The sequence below is a fragment of the Varanus komodoensis genome, unplaced genomic scaffold (assembly GCF_004798865.1).
Source record: "Varanus komodoensis strain SLA01 unplaced genomic scaffold, ASM479886v1 scaffold67, whole genome shotgun sequence".
Lineage (NCBI taxonomy): Eukaryota > Metazoa > Chordata > Lepidosauria > Squamata > Varanidae > Varanus > Varanus komodoensis.
In genome coordinates this window covers 1856427-1877858 of record NW_025336308.1, presented here as the reverse complement: position 1 = coordinate 1877858, position 21432 = coordinate 1856427, and the positions used below count along the sequence as shown (strand labels likewise).

Below are 21432 nucleotides of genomic sequence, written 5' to 3'. Positions count from 1 at the left end.
GTAATGAGGTTGGCTGTGGCTCAGTGCGCATGCCCCACAGGCGTCAACTCTCCGCTGTTCTCATTCGCGTTCCTCTTCTCGCCCGGCCAGCTGCACATGCGCACGGCGCCCGGCTCCCCCGTCCTCCTCCTGCGCGGCCGAGGTCAAAAGGGGCGGTGCGTCTCCTTTGTCACGTGGCGACGGAGCGCGGCGCGTCACGGCAGTCGGGCTGCGTCCTCCCGGAAGTCCGCGCGTGCGGTTTCCAGGGAGCAGGAAGCGGGCCGGGTCGGGATCGGCGGCGCGGAGCTCGGGCCGCGCGAGGCGGGCGGCCATGTCGGCCTTCGACGCGAACCCCTTCGCGGACCCGGTGGACGTGAACCCCTTCCAGGTGGGGCGGGGCGGGGCCCGCAGCCGCCCGAGGCGGACGGCAGGCCGCGTCCTGGCTGGGCTGGGCTGGGCTGGGGGGGGGGGTCCCGTCCGGGCCCGGGCCGCGGGTGCGGAGGCAGCGGGGGCCGCAGGGGCGTGCGAGGTGCGGCGAGCCCGGCGAAGTGAGGCGGCGAGGGGCGCGCCTCCCGCCCCCTCCGCGCGGGCCGCTCTTGCCCTCTGCCGAGGTGGCTTCTCGGTCGGTCCCAGCAGCTGCCCCGGGCTGGAAGGCCAGGGGGGAAGGGGCGGCCGAGGCCGGGCTGGCGGGAGGGGCCGGAGGGCAGGCGAGCCTGCGGGGCGGGCGTCCATGGGGCGGAGCAGCGGCAGCCGAAGCGCAGGCTTTTCTGCGGGGAGCCCAAGCGGCGTGCGGCAGGTGCCTTGCACAACGCCCCTTTGGGGAAGGCCAGGAGAGCGAAGGGCCAGGCCGGCCGTTGGGCCGCACGGCGGAGCGGGAGGGAGCTCTGCAGGGCTGGCCTGGGGCAGCTGCTGCCCTCAGCCGAACCGGCTCTCCAGGTTGCCGGACCAGAAAGCAGGAGGAGGGCGGGGAGCGGCTTTGGAGCCAGCCCTGGCCATCCTTCCTCAGAAGTAACTCCCAGCACTGGTTTGGGAGGCTGCCTCCCAGGCAGAAGTTTACCTTTTACCCTGCAGAAGTGGCCTTGGTTGCTGTACGTGATTTTGCCTCCGCCCCCGGCATGGTGCGCTTGCCCGAATGCCATGCTCAGGCTCGATGTACCCAGACTAGGGAAGGCTGGGACAGAAATGCACTAAAAGGCAATTGTGTGAAGGAGGAAGAGAGGGAGAACCCCTAACTTCTGACTTTGTTTTGGCTTGTTTGTACAGTCCGTACTAAGTCACCTGGAACAGAGGCTAGTGTGTACAGTGCATGGCACATGAATGCTGAGATCATAGTAATAATTAAACTGCAGGAGTGAAGAGGGGAAAGTAATTGTGCAGGATGTGAAGTGACATAGGAGGCTTCTGATCTGGCCTAAAACGGGATTTGCAGATCCTTAAGTTGGGGTGGGATGTGATCTTTCAAACAACCTGAATGGGACGGTTTTGTTAAGCAGCTGTGGCAGAGCCACTGTTAAAACATTTTCATCTCTTCTCACTGGCATGCTGTGTAACCTTTGGTACTGGGCTGTGGCGTCCACCTTCAAGATCTAATATACTTTGCTCTTATATTCTTTTCTGTGATTCTTCACTGCATATTTTCAACACTATCTGTTCCGCCCATGCCCTTTTCTTAATTGCAAGTGCTTGCAAAATTCAGGTACTCCTTTGAATGGAATCCTGCATTCCACCAAGTTCATCCCTTCGGGACTTTATTTTTCTCTTTAGTGGTACATTTTACCAGCTTTGAAACACATTTGAAATTACTTTCTTTTGCCCTTTTATTTAAAAAAACAACACCTGTTAGGCGCTGCAGTTCTCACTAGTACAGATCACTCATGCTTTTTCAGGGTTTGTCATCAGCTATCCGACAAGAGAATCAACATTTTGGAAAGTCTGTCTTGAAAGGCTGCTCTGACATGCATGCTTAGACAGGAAGAGAGTTCTGCAACTCTTAGCAATGCTGGCTGGGGAATATTGGGAATTTTAATACTTTTTTCAACTTATAAACACGCACCCAAGATCAGTTTGTTCAGATTACTGATGTTTCAGAATCGCCTTCCTATGAACATAACTGATTCTGTAGCTTGGTATTCTATGTGCCGTGTTTTTCCCAAAGCCAATGTAGTGTAAATATTGTCTGGATTGTTTGACTTGAATTTCCATCTGCACCATCGTGATACTTACATGGATCAACATCTCTTTCTCAGCTTAGCCTCCTTTGTGGATTGGTTGTAAGAATAAACAAGAAAATATGCCATTATTTTGCTTCCACAAGGTAGAATGAAAATGCTTATATTTAATATTTACAACAATGTAGATTTGCCTCAAGCAAGATCCAGATGACTGATTTCCTGGTTCTTTGTATACACAGGGATAGTTTAGGGGTGAGAGGCAGCGGTCACCTGATACCTCCACTGCATGTCCGTGCTTCAAAGTCTGCCGTGGAAAATAAATTTTCCAAGTGGTTGGCAGAAGGAACTGTGGTTTTATTTATGCAGAAAGGCTGTTTTTACTTCCTGATGGGGAAAAGGGAGTGATAGTCCTTGTACTCTGACCATTTTTTGTATCCATTTTCTTCACCCTTTCAGCTTGTACCAGCCAGTTTACTCCTGTTGCAATTCTGTTTGTTAATCCTGCTCATAATAGGATGGTCTGAGAAGCAGGGGTGCAGCTCTGGAGTCAGGGTGGGTTCCCTCCCTGAGGAGCTTTTGTAAACTGACACCAAGGTTTTGATAGTGCACTGAGTTAGCTCTTCAAGGGGCAGAGCCCCATGCACACCATTAGTAACCCATCCGTTTGTTTGCTACCTTTTATGTTGACTGCATCTGCAAGCAAGAATTCTGAATATTTATAGACACACTCTAGCATCTTTTAGGCATGTTTACAATTAATAAATCACATATGTATCCAGGCTTTTATTACATCGTGCACCATTTCTGGTTGTTGAGTAGGCCGCACTGCTGTTTCTACCATTGGCAATGCCTAGCGGTCGCCTTGGGAAACTGCAACCTACTTGGATTATATATCATGACTTACATATGCCTTCCTACTTTTCTATTAGTGTGCCACCCCGCCATAGCTACTGTGTCCTGTGCACTCTCCCTGAGAGCAGCTCTCCACACCCAGCTTTGTAAAAGATGAGCAGAATGAAGAGGGGTGCCCAGAACAGAAGTTTATAATGCAGCTCAGGTTCTCTTCTGATGTGGGGGGTTCAGTCTGAAGCACCTCTGCTATGGAGGAGGCCAGACTGAACAAAAGGACTGAACTGACCTCAGAAGACTGAACTGACTTCTGAGGAGGGCCCGGCAGCACACAACTGCCCTCTTCCCTCTGCCCAGTCAGTCTGGGTTTCAGGGGACATAATGAGGGCGTAACTTGCCACGCTGGAATGTAATTCTCTAGAACAGCCTTCCCCAACCTAGTGGCCCTCGGAGGCATTTGGGCCGCAGCTCCCCAGATTCCCATCCAGCAGGGCCATTGACTGGGGATTCTGGGTGTTGCAGTCCAAACATGTCTGGAAGGCTTCTCTGGAATGTATCTGCAGCTACAGGGTTCATTCCTAGAATATATCAATATCACCATTTATGACTGAGCCATAAATCATAGCAGTCCTAAATTAAGTGCATCATAAATGGATTCAGTCTGGAGGCTGACCCAATGCCTTTGCACTCAGCATTAAATCCCACTGAATTTAGGGCCGTGAACGCCCAAGAATGCATGCATGGGACTTTACACTGCCATGACATGGAGGAGTGATTCTTGGAGCTTGTGCTGAAGTGAGGAAATGCTTGCACTCCACACAGATTAAGAAAATGGGGTGGGGAGCACTACATTTTCAGAAAACTGCTGCAGCCTGTCAGAAACACGCATAGCATTCTTTTTTCAAAAACCCAATTCACACTTCACATGAGTTCTGATCAGCTGCTTCGAAGACTCTTCACAGGAACAGCTCTTGTAATTCCAGCTATTTTTAGTATAGCAGTTTAAAGAGGGGCCCCAAGGTAAAAAGAGAGCAGACAGACAAAACCTTGGAGAGTTTGCTGAGTGGAGCCGTCTCTGTGTGGTTGTATCTTTTTTGAAAAGGAGCCCACACTGCTGAAGGAATGTGCAGATGCAGCCCCAAACACATTTTCTCCGCCTGTACAATGCACAACTGTGTGCAGCCCTTTGTAAGGAAGTAATTGTCCTCCTCTCTCGGCCACATTTATCAGTCGGTAGAGAGAGGAAGCTGTTGAAACTCAAACGTGGCAAGTCCTGGGGTGAGACGGCCGTTTTAGCTGTGTCAGGTGGCGGTCCCTCTGGGGCCAAACGATCTCCAGAGTCATCCGGCCTCGGTGACTATGCTGCTCCTACGGTGCTCTTCTTTGCCCACGTGAAAACGTCGGAGTTGGACTTAAGTTGATGAAATGACCGAGCATGCGAGAAAAATGCATTTGGATTTCAACAAAACTGCTTTTGGCAGTTCTGTGCAGCTTCTGAAGCATGTCTTTGTTTGTCAAAGGAGTTGGCAGCAGCCTTGGGAACTAGACTTTTAATCTTGGTGATGGGTGTGGGTGTGGAAGGCCGTGTGCTAATGGACCAAATGCCATTGTGCTTGGGGTCTCCGGCTCATAATAGGATGATCTAAAGGCATTGTGGCAAGACTATCTTTGGTATACAGCCTCCTGTTCCAAGCTGCAAGATGTTCAGGAAGTCGGAGTGATAAACTCCAATCTAAAGCAAACTTGGTCACGAACGACTGATTAAATTCACAGATCCTTTAAAACAAGGATCCAAAACTTCAGCAATGCCAATAATAATGCAGAGCTCTTTGTTCTAGCTCTCAGAAGATATTTTTCATCGTTTCTTTCCTCCTCGCTCTGTGCTGGCGCTTTGGCAGCGCTGTTCAGCAAGGCTGCCTCTCGCTTCCTCACTTGCAGATTAAAAGTCAGTGCCATGTTGGAAATACTTAGAGATGGGCATCGCAGTGCTAATAAAGCTAAAGTGTCCCTTGAGGTAGGGGCCCTGGGTTCCTTTATCCATATGGACATGCTCAGCTTTTTGTTGTGCAGAAGGTTTTCAAATCTCTCCCACATATCAGTCCCAGGAGAGCAATCCTAAGAAACAAATTGGCGGCCCCCCTATTTTGGGATCAAGTGAGGTCAAGTTTGCTTAAAAGCGAGATTGTCTGTTCAGATCCAGGGCTTGTCTGCAAGTCCTCAGCGGTGTGACTTCTTGTCCTGCTTAGTTGTATGCTTTGTCATAAGTGGTGTCATTGTCGGTTTGGTTCGGTGTCATCCTTCCGTACACGTCCTGCTCAGAGCGATCTATGTTTTTTGAAAAAGGTAAACATCTCAACAGTCAGGGCACAGCCTGCAAATCACCATAGAAAATCTGTGCTGACAAACACGGGCCATTCCATCAGGCCACCCTGAAAACACATCAGTGTTAATATAACTCGGTAGAAAATGGATTCATACAAAACTGTTCATCAAAATACAGCAATCTCTAATCACAAAACATCAATCTAGAAGTAGCAGCCAATTCATACCTGGGAAATACTTTCTCAAGTGAATTGGTCACAAAACTCTGAATTTGTTTATTTTTAAGGACATGCAGGCTGTATAATAGGCCAATAAATGATATAATTCTTAAGCGAATTTACAGTGTAGTGTTCACTTTGTGCCTTGAGATTGGGTAAGTCTGATTTTTTGATCGTTGTTGGGTTTAAATTAGGTGGGTTAGGTAAAATTAAAGGAGTGGGTGATTATGCTTTTGAATTGTAAGTGTTCAGGCTGCACGTTATAATATAGTGGGTGTTATTACAATTTTAGAGTACTATTTTGGTTAGGTATGACTTTTTTCTGTCTAAATATGCACAGTACTGTCCTTAAAGCTGTTTATGCAATCCATTGCATTTCCTGGTTTTGAAAAACCTCTTAAGACTGAACCTTAACAGGTTATTTTCATTCCTTTGGCTTTCGTGCTGTCCATTACTCCTATTTTATAGGCTTTTGATATTCATGGATGACTCCAAGAGCAAAGTCTATTGTTGGAGGGGAAAAGCTATTATGGACTGCATCTGGCTCGCATCTTTAAATATGTGGAGTCTTATTAAACTTTAATCCACTTTCTAAAGTGGATATATACCAAAATCTATCAAGAATAGTCCCTTTCATCAGCTTACATCCTTCCTCCCCAATACTAAATAAATAAATACTTGGGCATATGTTTTCTGCATTTGTTTTTAAAAAGGTGTGGGTTTAGGCTGTGATCCCAGCCGTACTTGTTGGGGATTAAGCCTCATTGAAGGCAGTGATGTCCGAGGCAGGCCATTAGAGTATCCGGTATGGTAAATGTCTTTTATCGGTGAGGAATGCTGGAGCTTAGCGGTGGGACTCTTGCTGTGTGCACAGAAGGTCCAAGTTTAATCCCTGACTTCTCAGGATGGGGCCGGGAAGAGGTCCTCCCTGAGGAATAGCTGCTAGACAGTGGAGCCGGAGCCGGGTTCAGCGTAAGGTAGCTTCCCGTGTCTTCTGCCTGCTTCAAAACTGTGTAAGAATACTTGTTTCAGTGTTGTTCAGAATTCCATGAACCTTCCACAAGAAGTCACAGTCCTGAGAATGCTTACTGAGACAGAACGCGAGCCGGCGGTATATCCTCTCGACAGGAGTGCACATCATGAGCTTACCAAAACCCTGCACGATCGAGGGAGATGCGTTATCTGTCCAGCCCTGTATCACGAGCCTCTTGCTAGCATGGCAAGTGCACGAACATCCGGAGGGGTGATAACGAGGACACTTAAGGGGAGGACTTGGGGTGTTCAGGACGCTCCTCACCATCAGAAGACGCAAACGAGGGCTCCGCGTTCCAGGCCGGAGTACCAGTTTTGCATGGCAGGGGCAGCGTCTGGCTACTTCAGGCAGGGGCAGGCAAGTCTGACGAGACCGAGCTGGGTTGAGTGGACCAGGAAGGGCAGCGCAGGGCAGTTTCTTGCATGTTGCAGAAGACAAGATGTGCAAAGCTAAGCTGTTGAAGGCAGCTTCAACTCTGCAGCTTGGCCCCAAGGCAGAATGAGCTTTCATTATGCAACAGGAAACAAGCGGTTGCATCTTCATAATGTTTCCCGACACTCCCCCAGCTAAACATCCTGTCTGCCTCATGCTGTGCCTGACTGACTTTCTGGGGGGGGGGGGGGGGGCAATTTGTAGCCCTCCAGCCTACAGTTCCATTCCTTCTAGAGAACCCAGCCAATGGTGAGGGATGATAGGTGTCGTAGGACAGCTGGAGGGCCACAGCAAGTTGTTCCTACTGTCCTTAAGAAAATCTTGAATTTCCTGGAGTCTGTCTGGCCCCAGAGGAACCCTCGGAATTTGTAGTGTCCCCACTGTTGCAGTCGCAGCTCCTGCCCACGTGCTGAGGACCTTAGTTTTATTTCTGGAGATTCTGCATGTGCTCCTCCGAGGTGGCACGAACCTGCAACGCAGCCCTGTCTCTGCGTTCTGGAAGCAGGTCCCGGTGTGGCAGATGGGCACACCGCCTCACTTCGTAGAGGGTGGGGCTGGCTTCAGACTCTTACCTGCGACGTTCACCTGTTCTCCCTTTCTCCCTTCCTGGTGTGATTCAGGCCGTTGCGCAACGGGATGCTTAGGCAGGGAGTGTCAGAATGCAGGGTGTTTGCCTGGAGTTATTCATTAAACAGGAGCCTGGTGCGCACAAGAAAGCTGGGATGGCAGCAGGGGTGACCCGCACTGGTGGGCTCCTGGTGCCCAGGGGTGACGATGGCAGCACCGCGCTCCTGCTCGGCTTCTCACCCGTCCGTCCGGCTTGAACTGTTGCGTTTGCTGGCTTGTCCAAGTAGCCGAATCAGATAAGTGGCTTCCTTGGCACTTCTTTCATGACACGTTTCTGGTTTATGTCCCCTGTTGTAAAAGAAGCAGCTGAGCATGAGAGAGTCTCCCAGTGAACTTGGGACTTTGCAGCCGGGCCACGTCTTGAGTGGCAAAGTCAGCACCGCAGGCTGCGGCAGGGCCTTCAGCTCCGCAGGAGAGTCCTCGGAAGAGTCCTCGGAGGTCCCCTGTGCTGCCGCTCCAGTGCGGACAGCTGGGCGGGCCACACGGGGCCCGGGACCCGGCAAGACACTCCACCCCGCCCAGTTTTTATTTCCTGGCAGTCGTGCTCCAAAGTCAAGCGGGAGCCTCTTCCTGCGGCCGCCGCCATCTTAGTTTCCCACAGTCCCCCTGGCAGATCACTTCTCTGTCGTGACTGCCCACCTATTGCGGCCAATTTACAGTCACGCCCAGGAGCATTTCTCAAATTTCCCAGTGTTTGGGCTTTAGTTCCCATCAGCCCCAGTCAGCATGGCCACTGGTGGAAGTTTTAGCCCGGGCCATCAGGATGGTACCAGACTGGGGAGGGCCGCCCTACTGCAGCCAAGCCTTTGGGCAGGTGCCACAGCATTTGGCCATGTGCTTTTGCCCTAGATTGTAAGCTCCGTGGGGCAGGAGTCTATATGTTGCCCAGGTGACTCCTTTAAAATACAGTATACACTGTTGGCACCATACAAAGAACTGTTGTTGCTTTGTTCGGTTTAAGGCGGCGTATGGAGGTGGGGTCTTCCTGCCACGTCGGGCAGACATGGGGGGATTGTCGTCATGTGCTCGGGGTGGGAGAGGGCGGGGATCCCCTCCAGGAGCAAGAGCTGGTGGCCAGTTCTGACAAAAGGAGCTGAACTGCCTCAGTGCTGGCCCAGAGTTGGCGATGTTCCAAACTTGGTTTTGCTCACTATTATTTTCTCTCCCCTCTCAGGACCCTTCAGTTACGCAGTTGACAAACGCTAACCGTGGTGGCCTCAATGAATACAACCCCTTCTCTGCGAGCTCGCAGATGGTAAGTGCCGCATTGGACAGGGGCTCACGTTGGCGTGTTCTGCCTCAGGGCTGCTCCCGCTCGCGTGGCAGGTAGGGCTGCCCAGGGCTGGGGGGCCTGGGAGCCGTGGCAGCGCCATCTCCCTTTGCAGAACCAGCCCCCTGCTGCACTTCTGCGCTGTCCGTGCCGGAGAGGCCTTGCTGGTGCGTCATCAAGGGGAAACGGGCACTCTTGTGTCGGAGCGTCTAGTGGGAAAGTCGCCCTCTTGCAAGGGAGCACCAGTTGCTGCTGCTCTTTTAACCCAGCCGAGGGCATAACAGGAATGCAGCAAATTAGGTGAACCCCCTACGTGCAGGTTGTTCTAATGCTCCAGGGTTTCGTCCACCAGAATCGTTGGGGGGGGGGCAGGCTCTTGCACATCACAGCCTGCTCAGGTAGAGTCACCTGCTTCTGAAGAGGAGGTGGAGAGCTGGTCCGGAGCTGAGCAGAGAACCTGCAGTGTCGAGGTGACCTAGTGAGGATTCTTGGGCAGAGTGTGGGGACCTTGGGAAAGGAGGCAGCCCGGAGTCGCAGGGGAGAGGCGATGGAGGGGTGTTCCCTCGGGGGTGTCAGGAAACAATCGAAGCAACTGGACCCATTAACCAGATGTCCAATATCTCCCCCCTGGCCCATCCCATCCAGCCCCGAAGCGGCACAAGCCACCCCGAAGGTGGAGTCAGAATCTTTTCTGAAAGGGCGGGAGGAAGCAGTGTGTGTGAGCCAGATCGATGTTTAATATTCTCAGCTGCTTCTGTGCCGGAAAAACATAAATGGACATTTCTTGGGAAAGTGGCCTTTTTCGAGCCCTGTTGGCTTCAGGGTAAATCTTCGTAGGTGAAGCCTCCCAGCCACCTCCACCTGTGTCCGTCTTGGTGAAAGCTAGACCTTAGGCACCCAGAGCTGATCTTGCTTTATTGTGTGTGGGGGGGCAGGGGGGGAGCCAGCCCGAGCTGCCAGGAGGGAAAAAAGCAGGTTTTCCAGCTTAGCAAAGCCAGCTTCGGCTCTCGCAGTCTGCTCTGCCGAGAGATGATAGGCTGAGCACGAACCCGAGGCCATGAGACAGCACAGGGCAGGTGGGCAATCGGCCAGCCTGCAAGGATTGCTCCTGTTGGGAAAGGGAGCATCTCAGGAAGCTGCTGCTTGCCAGGTATGCCGGCTCGCTCCACAGCAGGCTGCGCCGGCACTGGGGTGGCTGAGCATGCGGCGTGTTGCGCGCTCGCCGTCGGTGCGAAGGAGGTGTGCATAGGCCAGGCCTGAAGAAGCTGCGCCCCGGGAAGGGGATGTTTGAGTCTGTCCAAAGGACAAGCATTGTCTGAGGTGGTTCTGAAGTGAGCAGCAATCCTGTATTGAGCCACGGCGGTGCTTCCTGCAGCTCCAGATAGTCGACCCTGGGCAGTGCAATCGAAGCATAAAAAGCAGACACAGCAACAATGCAGAACGAAATACCAGGGCTTCCTCCTCTTTCAGAAAAGAGCCTGACGGGACAAGGACTGCTTGCTTGATCGGGCAGCTGGTTGGCTGCGGTTACGTGGACGCTCATCACTAGTTGAGAAACAAGCAAGGAGAAATAATTTGCTTTTTCTCAGCGCTGTTTGTGAGTAGGGCTCAGAATAAAGCGTGGCAGTGTGAGCGCTGCCCTGGGGCCTCTTCCCTCACTCCAGTCGTCAGTTCACTTTGACTACAGAAAAATGGATTGTTCCCGGTTTGCCTGGAGGCGCCATTTTCCAAATTTCAGCACGAGAAGCGTCTCTGACCTCCAACATTAAAGAAACCCTGCATGATCGGATGGGCACCTGCTGGTATTTCTGGTGTCCAGGGTCTGCCCTTCTGCTTGGGGGACCTCCAAGCGCTGCTTCAGCCACGGCGGGGCAAGAGGCTGTTCCGAGGTGCCTTTTGCAGGGGTCTAATGCTGCGCTTCTCTCGCCTAGATGAATGCCGCTCAGACGATTCCAGCAACCCAGCCCACGGGGCCTTCCCAGCCTGCGGTGTTGCAGCCCTCCGTGGAACCCACTCCCCAGGTACTGCACTCTCCCGTGCTTCTCTTAATTATTTAGTGTTTATCGTTACTTCGATTTGCATGCTGCTACAGTGGCCCACCTCCGGGCTCTCTGCACAGCTCACGACAGAGCACTCTGTGTTTTTCCATAAAGCTCAGGCTGTAGAATCCGGGCAAGTAGGATTGCCCTTAAATACTGGTTAGTGTTGTGGGGCTTAGGCCTTCTATCTGCAGATAACCGGGAAAGGTATTCTACGGTTACCTTTAATCTGGATCCCCCCCACCGATTTGCTAAGATTGGAGGAGCTGTGCTTCGCAGATAAGCAACCTGTGACCCAGGATCCAATTTAGCTCAGGACAGCCTGTGACATTCTAGGAACTTTGGAAACTGGCTTAGCTTGTGGGTCTTCCCAGCCCAGTCTTGCCAGCGCTGACTGACAGCAGTGGCTCTCGCAAGCTTCGGGCAGGATTCCCTCCCAACCCTTCCTGGAGATGCCAGGGATTGAACTGGGGCCTTCCGCATGCAGAGCGCTGCATCTTCTTCTGAGCCGCAACCCTTCCCCAAAGCCACGAACGAGTACAAGTTCCTGACAAAGATACACTGTGGGAAAGATGCCTGACATGCAGTTTGGCTTTGTCGCTGACTGCCTTGATTCCTATTGAGACATAGTTAAAAGAGCAATTAAACTGTCTTGTGTCTTCAAAAGTGCATGTGAATAAGAGAGGCCTCCAAGGTCAATGTGTGAGATATTTGTGTGTGTGTGTGTGTGTGTGTGTGTGTGTGTGTCTTCCTCTTCTCTTGACTCAAACCCATCCCTGCCTTTTCTGTGCATCACCTACCCAGTTCATTTGAAGTGTTAGTAACTTAGCTCTGGCAAGCAATCAGGAGAGCCCGATCCTGTGAGCTTAGACACAGCATAGTTGTGTGTTGCAGTTGCTGCTTAGACAGGCCAGCAAGTACCTGACTCCTAAGTTCATCTCAGCAAGCTCAGAAGGCTCAGAGAGGCAGAGGTTGCTAGGAGAAGACAACATCTCTCAGAGTAACCACCAGGTAACAGGAGGGAGGGGTAGGGCACCAGCAGAAAGTTGAGGGATTGTACAGCATTTCTTTCCGGATAGCAGTGAGAGGGGATCGCTGCCTCCCCCAAATTTCATCTCTTCTCAAAATGAGAGAGGTGGCTGTTCTTATATTTATGTGCTCCAGAGTCCAGCCTTCAATTTCCTTTCTGTGTTTATGGAGGATGTAGCTTGTTTCCCTCCCCAGCCCTTATTTTTTCTTCAAAGATGTTGGTTATCTTCTGACGTTTGACATTTTTCAACAATTTCCTTAGGACAAGTAACCAGAAGAACCTAACAAAGGGAGAACTTGGCTTTTGTTTTGTTTTGTTTTGTTTTTGTTTTGTTTTGTTTTGTTTGCCTGGGCTGCAGTTGTGTCCACTTGTGAGAGCAAGTCCCATTGCGCTCCATGGAACATCCTCCTTAGCAGGCCAATCTGGGATCACACGATTAGTCCTTTTCCTGTTTTTAGAGCCCTGCGCCGCCTTTGCACTGAGCAACGAATCCGCACTGCTTTGCTCTCCGGCCTCCCGCCACTGTTCTTTCTCCCTCACAGTCTGTCGCCTCGGCAGCACAAGCTGAGCTCCTTCAGCAGCAGGAGGAACTGGAAAGGAAAGCGGCCGAGTTGGATCGAAAGGAGCGCGAGCTTCAGAACAGCGCAGCAGGCTTCATCCGTGAGTGGCGGCCGGGCCGTCCCCTTTTTGAAATACTCTGCAGCATCCTTTAATTATCGATACATGAATTAAATCCAAGGTAGCTTCCATTTGGAAGGTCCGTGGGTCTCAGAGGCTCGCGCTAGTTTTAAAATCCCGCAATCCCTTTTTTCTGAAAGCTTCCAGAATCCGCGTGAATCTGAGTCTTGGGTTTTGGGTACTGGGCTTCCACTTCTCTGAGCGCTTTGTCACACAGTTCCTGTCTCCTCCCCACCCCAGACCACGTGGGCCTTAAATATAGAGAAGAAATTGGGGGAACCCTTCTGGAAACCTCTCCTCCTTTTCTCCTTCCAGCGAGACAAGATAACTGGCCTCCGCTTCCAAAGGGCTGTCCGATCAAGCCTTGTTTCTATCAGGACTTCTCCGTAGACATCCCAGCTGACTATCGGCGAACCTGCAAGATGCTGTATTACCTGTGGATGTGTGAGTGCGGCACGCCAGCTGCGGCTTGAGAAACGCTCCCCGGGAGAGAGCGCGGTGCTTGTGCCAGCCTTTCAGTTCTGCACTGGTTGCAGCACTTGGAAGAGCCTCCAGCGCCCAGGCGTGATGTGCTTCCAGGCTGGCCTTGATCTCATCCACACCTGCCTTTCTAGGGCAGGCCTGCCCGTCCCGTGGGGACAGGGTGAAAACCCCGTCCCATAATTCTGGTCCAGCTTGGCTTCCTCCCACTCCCGAAACACAAACCCCAGTGAATCTCTAGGGGCCGGGGTTCATTTTTAAAGGCACACAGAACAGCCTGCGGCACATGGGAATGTTAGCAGTACATCTAGTTCAGCCTTTCTCATAAAAGTCCACTCTGATGACGTACGGCGCAGATGTAACCCATTTTTCAGTGGTATGAACCCCCACTGAATATCATGAATTTTTAGGGTCCCAGATATTAGGCGCCTTTTGAATAAGCATGAATGTACATGGAGGTAATTGTTATTAAAATGGCACACAGCCAACCCCCACCCGCTATTCCTCTAATGGAGAAAGCTAAGAAGAAGAATTCCCACAGACAATGTTGTGCTTAATACAAAAGGTGTCCATCGGTACAACTCATTACTTTTTCATTTCAATTTCAAAGTCGATTCGCATCAGTGCAGTGTCTCCATATTTCCTGGCACCTCAATTCTGACAGTATCTCAGTTGGGGGTGGACCGGGGGGGCGGGGAGGGTACAGGAAAATCAAAGGCAGGCCATCCCTGCTGGAGTTCAGCCCTTTTTTCTGTCTAAATGTGCATAGGATTGCACCTTAAAATAGGTTAACCACAAAAGAAACTAAACAGGTGTTTTGACTGCACTGATACCTCAGTCTGGAATGACGAGTCCCGGCAGGACATTATTTACCTCCCGTGAGGGCCAACTTGAGGCGGCATCAGCTTCCCTCTCTGCGCAGCGGCAGCTGAAGCAAATAACTGCGAGACTGCGGAGGGGCCCCTTTCCCTTCTCTTGCTTTGTGTCCATAGTTCGGTGACGGAGGCTTATTAATACCTCAGCTCTGCAAGGGGTTCTTCTTGTTGTTTTCTAATCCTGTCTGTCTCTTTTCAAAAAATCTTGGACAGTTCACTCAGTTACCCTGCTCCTCAACCTGCTCGCCTGCCTGGCCTGCTTCACAGTAGACTCCAGCCACGGACTAGATTTCGGCCTGTCCATTCTGTGGTTTGCCTTGTTCACACCCTGCGCATTCCTCTGCTGGTATCGGCCAATTTACAAGGCTTTCAAGTAAGTGACACGACCCCTGTTCGGGGTGGGAGGTTGAGTTCAGAAGGGGGTCAGAGGAAGACGAAGTTGCTTGTCAGACTGCCATTGTCCTTTGAGCGTAGAATCTCTCTCTGCATCAGTTTTAGCTTCTTTGCATGCTGCTCTTTGGCTGTTCAAGGGCCTGTTAGCAGCTATAGAGAGCTGCACTGAGATCAGGGGGACAGAGCTGGCCCGAGAGGATCTTGCCAAAGGTTAGACTTACAGTTGGGCCAAGGACTGGGCCTGAATTCCCTGTACCAAGTCGAATATGGGGCTGGGTAAGGCGCATTGGCTGCAGTTCCTGACCAAAGCAAGAGCAGGTGAAACCATCCGGAGTCCGTCGTGTGACTGCATACGTGCTCTCTCCTTGCTTGAGCTGTGGCCGGATGGAGCTTTGTGTGTGGACACAAACAGGGCATCATTTGCAAGCCTCATGGCTACCGGGGGAGGGGGGATACAATTGCAATCGAATAAAGAACCACATAAATAAAAAGCTGGCGGCACCCACTTGCAGAATTCCGAGGATCGATCCTTCTACTAGTAAGACTCCGGGCCGCGGGGAGGTGCGCTGTTATGCAGGTTCCCGCAGCCTTGGCGAATACCCCTGTGTGCTAGATAGAAAAGAAAGGGGCTTTGGAAGCATCCGGGAGAGGAATCCCTTCTGGAAGGAAGGGAAAACTCTCCCATGTGATTCCGAAGGATGGCATCTTGGCCGAGCCGAGGACATCACAAAGGCAGAGCTGCATGCAAGCCGTCGGGAGCGCTGCTGCAGGGACAGCCCTCGTGGGCCGACAGAGCTTCTGACAGCGCTGGATACCATGCGCGATCTAGTGCAAGGGGGACGATTTTTGGCTCTCCAGATGTATTTTTCTGGTGTGTATGAGAGAACACCTGGATTAATCCCTCCCTCCCTCCCTCCCTCCCTCTGCAGGTCTGACAGCTCCTTCAGTTTCTTTGTGTACTTCTTCGTATTTTTTTGCCAAATCGCTGTCTACATCATCCAGATGATCGGCATACCTGACATTGGGACCAGGTAAGCCCGATGGCTCCCGTCCACGCAGGAAAAGAGCGCTGGACCGCAAGAGCCGTCTTGCTGCAGGCATGCACCGGCCTCTGCGGCTTCTGTAGTTGTGCTTTGCTAAAGCGTCTCTCTCTTCTCTCCTGGCCCGTGGCTTCCACAGGTCCCAGCTGAAGCACCTCTAACTCCATGTTTCCTGCTCTAAGTCCTTCACCTGAAAGGCACGTATCTCCTCTGACCTTTCCTAACGCATCCTCTCCTCCTCCTGGGCATCCCTTGCATGCTCTCTAGTGCATCTCTCTCTCTCCTGATTTTCTCCACGGCCTCCCCCTGCCACGGTTGTCTTTTCTTTCTCCCTTTGGCACGTTGTAAAGTTGACGTCATTCAGTATCCATCAGAACGAGTCCGCCAGCAGAAGGAGTTCCATTTGGGTATGAGGGGAAAAACCAGGCAACAGAGATGGGGAATGAGTGGGAAGATTCTGCCCCACGACCCCTTGGCTTCGTTACGTCTCCCCTTCCCCTCTGGGATGCATCACTTTCACCCCCGTAAAAGGGAGCAGGCGAGGCAAAGACACAAGTCTCTGTCTCTTTGGGAGATGCCGGGCAAGGCTCTGCATTTGTCTCCTCCAGCTGTCACACACATCAACCGCCCGATTTCCGAAAGGCAGAGTCCCAGCCCGTGCTCTGCTGTATCCAAATTGATCTGCTGACCCCAGCTGGAGACTAACAGAGCCCAGAGTCTTTCCAGAAAGACACATTGTGGTTTTCATCCCCATGTAGAGGCCCAGTCACGTGGCAATCGTAGCATCGGGGCCGTTTCAGGGGACACGCTGGGAGCGGAGCCTGTTTTTGCAGATGACCTGGAGAAAAACCTCTGGACTCTGCCGCGTCCCAGCTGTCTTTGGCCATCTTCTTGATTCTCGCCTGCAGCTCCTTTCTTTCTTTGAGTTAGTCTGATTTCAGAGGGTCATTTTTGCTTTTAACTGCATGCAACCCTGAACAGTGAATTAATTTTCTCTATTGGCCAGATCCTGCCATTTCTTCGTCTAAAGGAGAGGAAGACAATGCCCAAGTAATGCTGTTACCCTCTGCATGTTTAGACAAAGTCCTTCCACTTTTGGCAGGAGTTCGATTTCTTTTTCCCCTGGCTAAACATCTGTAGGATTGTGCCTTAAGGAATAAGTTTGGGAATGTAATTCACTTCTTGGTTTCTTTTATTGGAGCTGAACTAAACTGAGCTGTATTCAAATAAAATACTGTTTTAGAAAGGTGTTTTAGCCAAACTGCCAATTGCGACATGCAACTCACTCCCAAGCATAACGATTCCCGATGGAAAATCCACGCAGCATCCAAAGCCCTGCGCCATCCGCCCAGCCTGCCCGCCTTGATTTTATCTTCCTGGCTGCGTATTAGCCATCCTACCGAGCAGATCCTCCATGTGCTGGGGCAGTTTGCCCCAGAAAAGCAGGTGCTGAGCAAGGGCAGCAAAATGAGGTAGCTCTGGGAAGCAGGATGATGCTCTGCAGGTTGCTGATGGAGGAGCATGGGAGTTGTGGTCCAACCCAAGTGGAGGCTGCTGGTTTAGAGAAGGCTAAAATAGGCCTTCTGGCAGATCTTTCCACACACGAGATCCGTGGCGCTCGCTTCCCAGCTTCAGCACAGCCTGGCTTTCTGCATGGGCGGCCTTTTCCCTCCCCACCCCGGACGTTTATCCTCCTTTCTCTTCCAGCGGCTGGATTTCAGCGCTCTCGGAGACAGGGAAGAACCCGGCCGTGGCCATTATCATGATGGTGGTGGCGGCCTTCTTCACCATCTGCGCCGTTCTCGCCCTCTTCCTGCTGAAGCAGGTGAGTTCTGTGGCGAAGCTCTGCAGACCGGCTCAGCACCGCCGGGCATTTCGGCCTGGCCTGCCCGAGCTTTCTCTCCCCCGCGGCTGGAGCAAGCCTTCCCCTCGCGTTTGCTGGCGACCCAGGGCAGACAGTGGAATGAGCTTTTCTCTGAACGTTTTATGAACTACTGCGACTTAGAAGCGCCTCTGAAAAGTGGCTGTTCAGTGTTGTAAACGCTGTTGCCCAGGGCCAGATAATCGCCAGCCTGCTGACCGTCTTTGGCCAGCTAGTTGGGTGCTTTGGGTGTTGTTCTCGCACGCCAGCATATGTGCTGGAGCAGGGAGCGAGGAGCGGGGCTTCTCTCCTGGCCGTGGGGGTCCGGGCTCTGGCGGCACTGACGGCCGCTGCCTCTCCTCTTCCCCAGGTCCATTCCCTGTATCGCCGGACGGGGGCCAGCTTCCAGAGAGCCCAGGAGGAGTTCTCGCAAGGCATCCTCTCCAACCGGAACGTCCAGACAGCCACAGCCGGGGCAGCATCCGCCGCTGCCCAGAGTGCTTTCCGGGGGAACTGAAACTTCCGGTCGCGTTCCCTTCCGCACTTGCTCTAATCACTCCCTGGTCTTTAACCCCCCAGGATGGGATGCGCCTCCCCACGGGTGCCAGTCTTAATTCTGAGACGCTTGCAAGAAGAGGTTTCCCTCAAGCATCGCGCTGCCGGCCCCAGTGACTCGTAGGTCGGAATGGCCAGGGTCAGGGCAGTGCTTTGCCTGTGGGGGGCGGGGTTCCCTTCCCGAAATCAAATATATTTTCCCTTAGATCTGGATGTTTACAACAGTTATTTCACCTCCCTGCCTTGCCTTTTATCACGGGGTTGAGGAAGCCAATTTTGAGCTCCTCTTCCCAGGTAGTTGCTGCAAAGTTTGGCTCCCAGTTCTTGCCCCCCCCCCCCCCCCGCAGCAGTCCCGCTAAGGGTACTGACAGCAGTCGCTGCCCTCGATGTCTTAGATATTTGAATTAGCTGCTGATCTCTCACTGGCGGTGTGCGAGGGGGGGTCTGGCGCTAGTTTTTGGTGGACACGTGCACACGCAAACACACCGCAGTGCACTTCTTGCTCGATCTTCCACGCTGCATTGAATGCAACTCGAAGGCAGGAGATTGGTTCCCAGAGCCTCCACCCCCGATGCTGGCAGGGGTCGGGGGGTCCTCCTCGTGGGCACATCCTTTGCCATAGCTTTACAGTCTGGGAGAGACGGGACAGGGCTCCTTCGCCAGCTCACTGGCTGCCTTAAGAGTCCCCAGCACCGGACAAACAGGGCAGTGAACTTCACCAACTGTAGACGTCCGTGATCTGGCACCGATTTCAGAAGCTGCCCTCCCTCGGCCTGCAAGTGTTTCTCCCCTTCCCCATCCAGCTGCCTCCTCTTGACAGCCCGGGGAGCCAAGGATTCCGGGAGAGGTGGAAGTCTTGTCCAAAGGAAGGATCTTGCGGGAGCACCTGCTTTCTTAAAAGTGGGTGTGGAAGGCGGGCGTAGCCGTCCCGCTCCGTCTGGTAGCAGCCAGCCGTGCTCACCTTTGAGGAGCTGCTGGCCTGGCCGTGCGTTCGGGGTGGTTTGAGCAACATGCGTTCACCCGGAGGGGGTTTCTGCACCAAACAAACTACTGATTCCACAACTCTTCTACATGTTCCTCCTCGGGGAGGATTCCATTTATCCTGACACGTTGCACAGGGTGATTTTTTTCCCCTCTAGATTTGCTCTGGGAGGAAAACCCTTAACATTTCAGTGGGAGCCAGTTGAATATTCACTCGACTATAAGTCACTCCTGAGAGCTGAGTGAGGGCGAATGAATGGAAAGGTGGGTTTATCCCCCCCAGGCGGGATTGCAAGGGTCGCGAAGCATGAACCTGGTAACACTCCTGACCTCGGAGGTGGACATTACAGAGGGGTGGAGGAAACGCGCCTCGGCCATTAATCGATCCTTGAGGAATGGGGGGGAGGGAGGCGTGTGGGATCGCACTGCCATGCTTGCGGGAGACCCCGGAGCAGAACTCGGACTCGAGGGCCGCTGGGCATGGCTGGAACAAGTCTCTGGAAGCAGGCACGAGCCAGGGCACCTCGAAATCCTTGCTTTGGTTTTTGTCCCCAAGAGTGGCGCTAGGGGGGAATCTGGATGACTAGAACATTGCTTGAAGACACTAAGGGCACGATCCTGTGCATGTTTAGGGGCAGGGCAGGGGCTCCCCATGCAGGCATGCTAGCTGGCAACCGTAGGGCCTTCCAAACGGCTCTAAATGATCTGTTGCTCTGTTTTTCCCTGGCTGAAGTGATGCAAAATAGATGCGGAATTTCAGCAGATGAGTGGCCTGCAAGCGACACTTAATGGATTTGAAGTAAAGGGAATGTTCGGAGGAGCAACTCTTGCCTACTGGTTTTCTTTGCTTTTGCTCATCTCTGTCTCCATGTCTTCCCCCACACCCTTCCCAAGGTAGTCCCCTGCTTCTTCCAGGCCTCCCTTGGGAGCGCTGATGCACCCCGATACATCCAAGGGAAGTATTTCTCAGCTTCTCTCCTTTTTAATTATTTTCTTCTCTGAATTCATGTAATGATGGCAGAAATGAGATTTTTAAAAGTCTTCCCTCCTTGGGTGCATTTCCACCTCTTTGATCTTTTTCATGTAAAAATGTATATGTCAAACTTTTGTGGTTAAATACAGAATAAAAATGTCGAGACTGTTAGTACATGCCTGCAAATCTGCTTTTAAAACTGACGTGTAAAGACTCAGTCCCCGGCATCAACAGTTAAAAAGATGGAGTAAGCATTGATGGGGAAGAGCCTTTCTCAGAATCATTGGCTAGGAGTAGGGGAGTCTTGCAGGACAAACAGGCTGACTGGGAATAAATCAGCTTGCTGTGTCCCGGGACTGTTAACTTTATAGGATCGGGGAAGCGTGCGTGTTCCCTGGGAAAGATTAGGGGCATGCTATTGTAAAGGATGCCGGAACGACAAAGTTCTGTTAACATGCACTTAAAGTAATGGGCCGTAACCACCATGGATCTGAGATCCCTTAAGTTATCCTTCAGAGCATTAACAGGAACTACCTTTAGTGATTAGTGGCATCAAGTAGCTTGCAGAAGTCTCTGAGCAATACTTGGTTATCGTCAAATGCAAGTCTGCCAAGCAATTGAATTTCAGGGCATTCTTCCAGACCGTGAGGCAGCCACTGCTGCTCCAGCAGGTGAGCTGGGAGCCCACCTTTTACCACTCCACTATTTTGTGTCGTGGGCTCAGTGTTGTATATCTTGGCCATTCTCCAGCGCTGCTGAGTGAGCAGCCACCCCTGGCATAAACAGAACTAGCTGCCTTGCTTTTTCTTCTTTGCTTCAGCGCCTACAGCTGAAGGAGGTCCGGAAAGAGCGGACCTCACTCCTTTAAATGAAGATAATGCCGCAGACATACAAAGCTGCGGTTGCTGTCTCAAGTGCCGTCGGGGAGCGCGAGTATCGACAGGCACGCAAGCAAAAGCACTTGAAAATGCCTGTGCAGGGAAGGGATCACAAGCGATTCATGGGCAAGAGAGAGATGGCGATCTGCTCCTTGGAAAGTGTCAGGAGTGAGTATGTATGTATTTACGGAGTATTTATTTATTTAAAGCTTTTCTATCCTATTACAGAGAGTCTCAGGATGGTCTTAATAAAGCAAAGCACAGCATCATAGCTATAAGAAAAGCTCGATTAAGAGTTAGGTCTTCATGGGAAAATGGAAAAGGTGCCCGCGTGGCACCGAAAGGAAAGTGTCGGCACCAGGCGAGCCTCTCCGGGGAGTGTGTTCCACAATCGGGGTGCCACCGCAAGGAAGGCCCTCCTGCGGGCAGCCACGCTCCTGATCCCCTTCAAGGAGGCTCCCGGAGAAGCGGGTCTGCCCCAGATCCTAAGGGCCGGGCAGGCGCATGGGGAAGGAGGCGCCCCTCCAGGGAATCGGGCCCAAGCCGTTTAGGGCCGTGCAGCTCATCCGGCCGCGCTCGAGCCGCGGTGCGGTGCGGCGGGCCGCCGCGAGGGGGCGCCCGAGCGCGGGCCCGCCCGCCCCGCCCCGCCCTGCGCGCCGGCGCCAACCAGGAGGCCGAAACCGCTTGGGCCCCGTTCCCTCGCGGGGCGCCGCCTTCCCCACGCGCCCGCCCGTCCCTTAGGATCTGG

At 52.5% G+C, this 21432-nt stretch overlaps 1 protein-coding gene across 2 annotated transcripts; it reads left to right on the top strand.

Moving 5' to 3' along the window:
* The first annotated feature begins 209 nt into the window (after positions 1-209).
* Positions 210-19977, top strand: SCAMP2 (secretory carrier membrane protein 2). 2 transcript variants are annotated; one of them, XM_044450507.1, is made up of 10 exons: positions 210-367; positions 8806-8886; positions 10833-10922; positions 11835-11951; positions 12513-12630; positions 12964-13092; positions 14217-14376; positions 15326-15427; positions 17144-17261; positions 17668-19977. In XM_044450507.1, the coding sequence occupies exons 1-10, from the start codon at positions 311-313 to the stop codon at positions 17812-17814; spliced, it is 1119 nt and encodes a 372-aa protein (XP_044306442.1). In that variant the 5' UTR covers positions 210-310; the 3' UTR covers positions 17815-19977. The 2 variants fall into 2 exon arrangements, with proteins under 2 accessions (XP_044306442.1, XP_044306440.1); XM_044450505.1 differs by lacking the exon at positions 11835-11951 and having other exon boundaries at positions 211-367.
* The last annotated feature ends 1455 nt before the right edge of the window (positions 19978-21432 follow it).